Source organism: Bubalus kerabau, chromosome 8, assembly GCF_029407905.1.
Source record: "Bubalus kerabau isolate K-KA32 ecotype Philippines breed swamp buffalo chromosome 8, PCC_UOA_SB_1v2, whole genome shotgun sequence".
Lineage (NCBI taxonomy): Eukaryota > Metazoa > Chordata > Mammalia > Artiodactyla > Bovidae > Bubalus > Bubalus kerabau.
The window spans coordinates 122,728,878-122,737,887 of record NC_073631.1 but is presented as its reverse complement, the minus strand read 5'-3'; the positions used below and the strand labels follow the sequence as shown (position 1 = coordinate 122,737,887).

At 53.4% G+C, this 9,010-nt stretch overlaps 1 protein-coding gene across 2 annotated transcripts in view; it reads left to right on the top strand.

Annotated features, from left to right (window-relative positions):
* PTPRN2 (protein tyrosine phosphatase receptor type N2) overlaps positions 1-9,010 on the top strand; it is a 611,715-nt gene continuing 602,705 nt past the window's right edge. For both annotated transcript variants that reach the window (XM_055591390.1, XM_055591389.1), the window contains exon 1: positions 1-134. In XM_055591390.1, coding sequence (XP_055447365.1) covers positions 32-134 — 103 coding nt within the window. In that variant the 5' untranslated portion in view covers positions 1-31. The remainder of the gene's footprint in view (positions 135-9,010) is intronic.

Genomic DNA, 9,010 nt, shown 5'->3' with positions numbered 1-9,010 from the left:
GAGCGGCCGCCATGGACTGAGCGCCGCCGACATGGGGCCGCCGCTCGCGCTCCTGCTGCTGCTGCTGCTGCCGCGCGCCCCGCCCGTCGCCCCCGCGCCCGCGCCCCGCGCCCGGCCGCTCCCGGGGCTGCTCGGTGAGTGGGGTCGGGGTCGGGGTCGCGGTGGGGGAGGGGCGCCGTGTGGCTGAGGGGAGCGGGGGAGGGGCGCCTGGCTGGGCGCGGGCGCGCTTCTGGGGGAGGGCTGGGGAGGGCTGGGGAAGAGGCGTGGGGGCGGGCGAGCGCCCAGCGCGGCGCGGGGTCGCGGGCGCAGCGGCGGGCGCGCGCTCTGCGGGGGCGCCCCCGCGTGTCCGCGCCGCGCGTCCCCCCCGCGCGGCCTCCCCCGCGCCTCGCGGTCGCGCGGGCGTCCCCCCGAGGGGAGTGGGGGGCAGCGGGGCGCCGGGAGGGCCCGGCCGCCGCCCCGCGGCCTGCGATGCGCGCCCGCCTTGCTGTTCAGGAGGGTCGGTTGAGGAGAGTCGGTTGAGGAGGGTCAGCTGAGGCGGGTCCGCGGGCGCCGGCCCCAGGCCCCTGGGGTGAAGGAGCTCTTGTCGCGGGGCTGCGGGCAGAGCCGGCCCGGGCCTCGCCCCGCCGCCCCCCGGGCGCCGCCGTCCCAGAGACCGGGGACTGCCGACACAGGTGGGCACGGCCGCCGCAGGTCCCGGGCCCCCAGCGCCGCCCTGGAAAGCACACGCAGCCCCGGCCTGCGGACAGCGAGCACGGGGAAGGCCAGCGCCACCCGGGAGGAGGTTCTCGCCCGCCCGGGGAGGCCCTGAGGGGAACAGCGCGTCTGGTCCTCGCACCTGGCGTCCCCGTCGTCCAGCCACTTCCCCCGGAGCCACACCCGCGCCCAGGTGAGCCTGCCCCGCTGAGCCCCGCCCGGCAGGCTCGGCCCCCCGCCCCCACTCTGCCTTGACCTCCAGGACCTTGCCCAGAGCAGCCACAGAGGCCTGGCTGTGTGCTGGTCAGCCTTAGCTGGGCTGTGCTCCTTCCTTCATCTGGCCGGAACTGGCATGTCACCTCCTGTGAGAGCTGTTTGCTCAGCTCTCCCGACGCCGCCCTCCACACACACACGATCAGGGAGAACCAGGGTCAGCTGACACTGGCCACTCGGTGTTCCAGGGAGGGCAGTTTCCATGGGATGAAGGCGAGGCTGGTCCTCGGCTATTCTGTTTCCATTGTAACTGCCCATTCATCGTAAGCTGAAAATCTCTACCACTTTCAGAAATGGTAAAGAAAGGAGGAAGGAGGGGGTGGCTCAGGGAGCAAGCAAAGGAAAACCCAAAGGCAGACATAAGTGAACAGAAGAGAATCGCTAAGCTGCCTGGGACAGTGCGGCCCGACACAGCAGTGGTGTTCTGGCTACCAGCAAAGTTGACTTGTATCATTAAGGAGAGCCTTATTCCCCCTCTGTTTTTGATGTGCTTCTAGGGAGCCTCCTGAATGCAGTCTTGGTGTGGGTCAACCTTAGGGGCCCAGACCTTTTTGAATTGTCTCAGGGACTCCAGCTGATCGGTGTAGCCTGCTGGATCCCGGAATGATTGGACATTACCATGGCGGGGTGCACAGATAGCTAGATGGAAGTGTCGTCTCCCCACTGGGGGACCCAGCCGGGGGCTGCATGTAGCCACGCCTACCCACATACACTCCCAACGTCCTGTGCACTCAGCCCTCTATCCCTGCACCATCCTCACCCAGGGGATGCTGCTGTGTCCTCAAGGCTCACATGCACAGTCTGCAGATGGTGCAGGGGGGCCATGGTCACCCATGAAAGGCACATGCTGCCATGTTTCTCTTTCTCAACTGTCTGGATCTTGTAAATAATGGTCACAGCAACTGCAGTGTTCCAAATAACGACAGACAAGGAAAGATGTACCCAGAGACCATAGATCTGGTCCCAGCCATGTCACTTATGCCTATTTATTTATTTAACTGTTAACACTCAACTTCAGGTTAAGGTCTATAGAACACATGGTTCAAGGCGATACACGTTTTGCCTCCTCAGTTGAGTCCTAGAGTTGCAGGTTAGAATCAGGGGTCAAATGTCACCAAGACCCAAGGCCAGCTCTTTCTGCAGAGGATGCCTTGCCTTGAATTAGGCGACAGTGAAGGAGCTCTTGTTGAAACCCTGGATTGACAAAACGACCATGTCCGAGTGTATGTTCACTGCTCTGAGCCACGTGGCACAGTCCACAGCAACTGTTGGCAGCATCTCAGTGACCGTGGACATCTCACCGCTCCCTTTCCTCAAGGGCGCCCTCTCCCCCTTAATCACGTTAGCCTCCTGACCTTCAGCACCTATTCTGCCCGTGTCTTTCCGGTGCAGAAGGCTCCCTTACGGCAGATGGTGGCCTGTTACTTATGACGCGGCGGTCAGAGGTGCAAGGGCAGGAATAAGGCGCCCTTCTCAAGGCCTGACTCAGCTCTGCTTGTGGCCAGGGCGCCATTGCTGTCAGGTAGCGCTGTCCTGGGCAGCTTAGCGACTCTCTTCTGTCTTTGGGTTTTCTTTCTTCCTCGCTCTGCCATTCTCTGTGATTTTAGGACATCCTTTTGTTCGGGTGCTCAGTACTTTTTCCATTATGCTGCTGTGAACTTGAGCCTTTTGTCTTTAAATCATTCTTCAGTTATAGAGAGGCTAGTTTGTGAACCTGCTCTGGCAGCCCCCACATTTAAAGGCAGTCATACATATTAAAGATCTTCCTTTTTTGCTAAAGAAACACGAATTTCATTTGCTAAAGGACAGAATCCACCTTTTGTGCAAATTTACCTTGGAGAATCCCAAGTGAGACCTACCTGGCTTTGAAGATGGGTGCCTGTTTCTTTTTCTCCTTTGTTTTTGCCTCTCGATTTGCCCACATGTATTTTTCATTCACCAGTGAGCCCACACAGGACTGAGGAGAGCGCTGCCAGGAGCAGTCAGCGTGCTTTGTCACCTAGATGGCATGATGTTTATTTTTAAATCAAAGCATTCTTCCTGCCACAAGAGCACAAATCCATCTTTGCTTCTTGGGGTCCGGAGCTGTTGGTTTTGCCGCGTGTATGGTGGTGAGCAGTCTGCCCCTCCCCCGAGCGAGAGCCCCGCTGCCTGCTGCCTTCTCTCCAGCTGTGAGCCTTTTCTCTGCCGGTGGTTTCCTCCTCCTCCTGCTCTGGCCCTGCAGCCCCAGGTGCTGATTGGTGTCCCTGTGCGGTGGGACTGGGGCACAAGGAGAACCCCAGGCTTCCGGAAGAGGGAGGTGCCAACAGTGGGCGCCCCCATAGGTGCAGGGGCGTTGGGTGGGATGGTGGTGTGGCTGTCTCCCGTGTCCAGAGATGGCGGTTAAATGTATCAGGCTCAGGAGGAATGTGCAGGGAATGAACGCGGTTCTCAGATGGCTTCCTCTCTGTGCGAAGCTCAGCTGTGCATCTCGGCGTCTCGCGTCTCTCCTTTTAAACGCTCATCTGGTTTCGCACCTGGTTACCAAGATCATCATCTGTGTGTGTTCCGGGTAGGTGCGGGGGTGTGCTCAATTTGTCATAGTCCTCTTTCTCTTTTCCTCGGTGGTGGTGCTGGTCCCCACTGACAATTTCTGAATGCCGTTAAATGTGCAGGCTTAGCTGGAGCCCCGGCTTCCCCTGAAGAAGGGCAGCAGGGTGTCCACAGCTCAGGCAGGGTGCAGCCCCAGGCTCATTGTCCCGGGGCACGTGGTTTGATGAGTCCTGTGGCAATCATTGGTTCTTTTACATGATAATAATTTCTGCATTCTGAGTTTATTTTGTTCTATGTTTTACATGTAGTACTACCTAACTTGCAAATGCAGTTATTCACCCCTTTCCTTAGGATTTTTGGAAGTCAGGAACATGGAGTGAGGCGGTGAAGTACGGAGAGGTGGGGTCAGCTGAGCTGTCATTACACACGGTCTTCTTAAGAAGGGTTTCCATTGCTACACCTCTTTGAGCAATACCTTAGAATTCCAAGATTTTTAAATGAAAATATGTTTGTAATTAAATGGGACCCAAACTGAAAAGAACCTTCAGGCTTTGGGTGGCAGATATTTAAGATATGCCTGTGTATATGCAAATATTGCTAGTTGAAGGATGTTTTATGGGTGGAGAGGTGGAAAAAAGCTTAAGGAGTGGGTGAGGCTTTCATCTAGATGTGTGTCGGTAGATGCAGGCCTGGCGAGGCTCAGCTAGCTAGAACCTATCTTATCTCTTCTGACTAGATGTTCTGTTTCCCGAGAAAGCAAACAGTTGAATTCATGGCAGATAACCCTCTGTGCCATATAACAGCACCTGGCAGCTGTTTTCACATTAGTCTAAATTGACCTTCATAAATGTAGACCCAGCTGGACTTATTTTTCACATCTTGGTTGATAAGAGGCCAGAAAACCAGAGAAGCAGAAAACAGTCAATGCTCTTTTCAGCTGGCTGAAAACAGAGCTTGTAGGAGGACGAGGAAATTTTCTCTTTTAACTCGTGCCTTCTCTAACAGCTTGGCCACAACCACTGTTTAAGTATCTAGGGCAGGAAGTGAAAAGAGGTGCGGTTCTCCTGGAAACACTTATGTTCACATATTAAGTAACATTTTTGTTTGTTAGTCAGCTTCCAAGCTGATAAGTGAGTGACTCCCACATTAGTCTAAGAAACTGGACGTTGGACTTGGAAGTGCTGACGTGTGAAACATCAGGGTCCATCTGTCTTTAAAATGGCCTTCACGTGAGGTGTGAAGAAAGGAGGAGAGCATTGAGGGTTTTCAGCGATCACTTGGTGTTGACTCTCCTGTGTGGGGGTGGATAAGGGAGCGTTTGGTTCACTTATTTTGCCGGAGTATCGGGTGTAATTCAGAAAACGCAAGGACGTGCCCTCTTAACCTCATGTGACTAGTAATGGTTCCCGTGAGGGCAGTTCAAGAGTGTGATGGGCTGGAGGAAATGAGCTAATAGTTATAAAACAGATTGGGGTGATTTCTCTCTCTATTCAATTAAAAATGATTACACGTGAAATCAAGTTTCTCTTTTGGTGTGTGTTCTGTGTACAGACTCGAGTGACAGGTGGCAGGACAGTCCCGTAACCCCAGCTCTGCCCCACGCGCTCTCCCAGCAGCCCCTGAGCGCCCTGTACGTGCCTACGTGCTGGCCCCAGAAGAGCTCTGGTGGGCGCACGTTTCTGTCTGCGTTCCACAGGTGGGAAGCCTGAGGCCCAGAGCGGCTGAGAAGCACGCAGTGGGACGCCCGCTGCTGGGGCTGGGTCCTGGGCTCTGGCCTCCTCCGGCGGCTGACCCAGGACGGGGCGGCGCCAGCCCCGAGCGTGCAGGTCCTGGCAGACAATCTGTGTGCCCTCAGAGCCTGCCCCTCCAGTTCGCAAGAACAGGACGTCTGTAGGAGGGAGGTGATGTTCCAAACTGGGGTTTGTTCTGGCTGTTGGATTCAAGTATCTGGTTGGCCTTTCAGAGGGAATTTTGACGTTTAGAAACGGACGACTTGTTTTGGACACGTGGCCTTCCCAAGGCGGGAGTGCAGTGCCTCCATAGCGTTCATAGGCTCCTGTGTTCATGCCCTCTGCTCAGATGCCTCTCTGCTTCCATCAGATGTTTTGAATGTAGCAATACAAACACCAAAGAAGCTATCTTTCACTTCAGACTCGTCATAGCAAATAGTCTAATTCAGAGTAAGGGAGGAAGGAGGGGTTACTTTCATAAGAAAAAGTAGAGTGGTTCCATCTAACTTGACATTTAGAGTAGCAGACAGGTAAGGGAGGGTGCCTTCTGATCATTCCTTATTCTTGCCTGAGGAGGTGAAAGAATGAAGCTTCCCTTGTGTGATGTGGGCAGTCTTTGTCCCAGGTGATTCTCAAAGCCCATTTTGCAGTCTTCTAATGTACAGTACAAAGGATGTGTTTGGAAGTTTGTTTGGGGGAAGGAATTTTCAGAAGAAAAACTGACCTGGTTTCCAAAGGGGAAAGGACTGTACATTAATGGTGCAAGTCAGTTCTAACTCCAACAGTGAAATATAGTCAACTCATAAATGGACGGAGCAGCCCCTGAAGTTGGCCCTGGGAGGCTGATGCCTTTTCCATCTGGGGCTGTGGCTTTAATCCAGCTCAGAGCAGTAATTAACCTGAGGTGCGGCTGGAAGCCAGTTCAGCGATGTGTATGTTCTCTGAAGTAGCTGGTATTTTAGTGGCACCAGCTGAAGCAGACCGGTGAGAGGAAGCACAGTCTCTCCGTGGCGGGTGGGAATGGGGACGTGGGTGAAGAAGCAGCCTGAGCCGCAGTCCACCCGCCTTCCCGCCTCGAACTGTCTTCCATCCCGGAAAGGCATGTTTGCTCTGGCAGTGCTTCGAGTCTTCTTGAATCTCCTTTTCTGGTTTTGCCTGAAAATAGACTGAGGTTCAGATCACCATACTCGCATCTGAGTTAAGTGCTGTCTGAATAAAACATGAGGAAGTACCAGGGTCAGTTCTGGGCGACCAGGGCCCACCCTTGTGACTGAGCCGGCCCCCCCTCCCCCGCCCCCGCCTGGTAGCTGCCTCCCCAGGGTGTTCTGGTGCTTGATCCAGGACACGGTCAGCGTGGGGACCAGAGAGGATCCTAACAGCTTCCAAACACGTGTGGGAACTGAGTGCATATGGGTCCAGGACACAGATCACATGAGAAAGCTTATCATTTCAGGGTGGGGTGGGCATGTTGATAGACTAAGAAGCTGCCTTGTCATTCTGTCTGCACTCACAGTGGGAGTCAGGAAAAATAGAGGACTTCATCTGAATCTCTCTGAATTTATACCGCGAGCAAAATGCCAATTTGTGTGTGTGTTTGAGAGAGTTTTATGAGATGGTGGGAGGATTCTTGACAATGGCAGCCCTAGTTGTAACCCTGCTTGTGTTTAGAAGCTGTAGTTTTCTCCAGCTTGGTGGCCTGACACAGTGGAAAACTGTTACTATTGAAAACAGTGTTACTTTGCTGAGTCCAAGTCTCAGCTAAATTGACTACTGAGGTTTTTTTTTTAAAAAAATTACCATTTAAAATAGTAATATCAGAAATTCCCTGGTGGTCCAGTGGCTAGGATTCTGTACATTTGTTTCTAAGGGCCTGGGTTTGATCCCTGGTTGGGGAACTAAGATCCCACAAGCCACGTGGTGCAGGCAAAAAAAAAAAAAGTCAATATTATTTATGTTTTCTAATAAACATATTTAAAAAATTGTCACTAGTTCAACTAAGTAGAACGCAGGCCTGATTGTGTTGTCACAGTGAGAACAAGCAGTGGTGATAACATGTCTGTAGCTTATGCCATCCCTCAAAAGAGCATAAGGCCCCTGAGTACAAGAAAGAGGGCTTAGATAATAGTCATACAGATTTTACACATTTGAGTGTAAAGTGTACTAAAAAGAGGTAGTACATTCCTTTTTCAAATGGTCAACACTTTCTTTTAAATAATATTTAACTATTTGACTGACATTTGACAAATTCAAAAATCGGAGCACCTTTGGAGGTGTATTTGACATGTCTAGTTTGCACTGTTTCAAAAACACTCAAAGTGTCTATATTTTGGTCTTATCTCCAGAGTGTAAACAGTATTTGGTGATAGAGACCACAGCCCTCGCGTTTCTTGTGGAAGCACTGGAGGGGTCACACCAGCACTTGGCACCCACGAGGGGCTCCCGAGGTCACTGCTGTCCGCACCACTCGCCTGGGCAGGTGTGAGGATGCCCCCATCCCGCTGCTGAAGATGGCCGTGACGGTGGGAGCAGGGTGCGGAGGCTCCCTGCCCCGAGGTCTGAGGACCACAGCATCTCTCCTCGGGACTTGGGCTCAGACCTTGATTTCCGACCGAGGGTGTGTGGGTCAGGCGCTAGACCCGCTCTGGGTCCACTGGGCACTGCAGTCTGTCCCTCGGGCGTGTCTGTGTGGCTGCAGGAGGGAGCTAGTGAGCCTGGCCGGTTGCCTGCCCCTTACCTACAGTTTGAGGGGTGATTCGTGCCCCGTGTTGGCAGGCCTGCCCCCTCCCTAGGCCGCTGGGTTCCTGCTGGGAGCCCTGCTGGGCTCTGGTCAGTGCCCCTTCCCTGTGGCGCGCACCCCGCGTTCACCCCTCCTTCCCTGCAGCCTTCCTTGTGGAGAAGGGCTTCAGGCAGAGTGCGGGTGGGAGGGAGAGACGGCAGCGTCAGAAGCCGAGGCGCCCATTCCTCGCAGCGCCAGAGGTGGGCTGGATGCCTCTCTGGCAGGGTGGCCTGGTGCCTGGCTGTGCACGGTCTGTCTCCCTGGAAGCGGCCGCGGCAGGCTGGGGTCTCCCATTGGCTTGTGTTTTGTTTGGGGTGAGCACTCCAAAGGGCGCATCAGGGGCAGGTGCTGAAACCCCAGCGGTTGCTCTCCTACATGAGTTTGTCATTGCTGGGAGTTTAAGCAGAAGGAAGTATTTGACAACTTGAGTAAAGAAACCTTCTTTAAATGAAAAGAATATTTTTCAGAATAAAGATTAGATTCTCAGTCTGTTAAGAAGCAGTATCACTTACTTCCTGATATCTGTGATCATTTCTAATGGTTCTGTATTCCTAACATATCATAATGAACTTAAACTTTAATTTACCCTCATCATAGAGAATACGGGTGCATACACACAGGTCTATAACCAGGCCATGTAGAGGATATTGCCAGTGGTCTGAAAACCATTGTGCGGAATTCATCAGACAACTACGTGTCTAGAGGAACAAACTGGTGCGGTTTCAAAGGAGCAGCCTGGGAAGGGAAGCTCTGTTAGTAAAGAACGCTGCACGTGGGTACGGGGTAAAGAGCGTCAGTGCGTCAGTGCTCAGCGGTCAGCTAGGCTCTGCTTAGTTACATCTGTTCTATCTGAGGAGAAGCAGTTCTCAAAGAATATCTTGATTTAGCACTATCCTGAGAAGATGAAAACGTGCAATCTGTTAAAGGCAGAAACTTGGATATTCATATACATATGCCTGCTCTTGTTCGCTTGTGTTCACACGTGCGTTTATTCACTGGGCTGCCT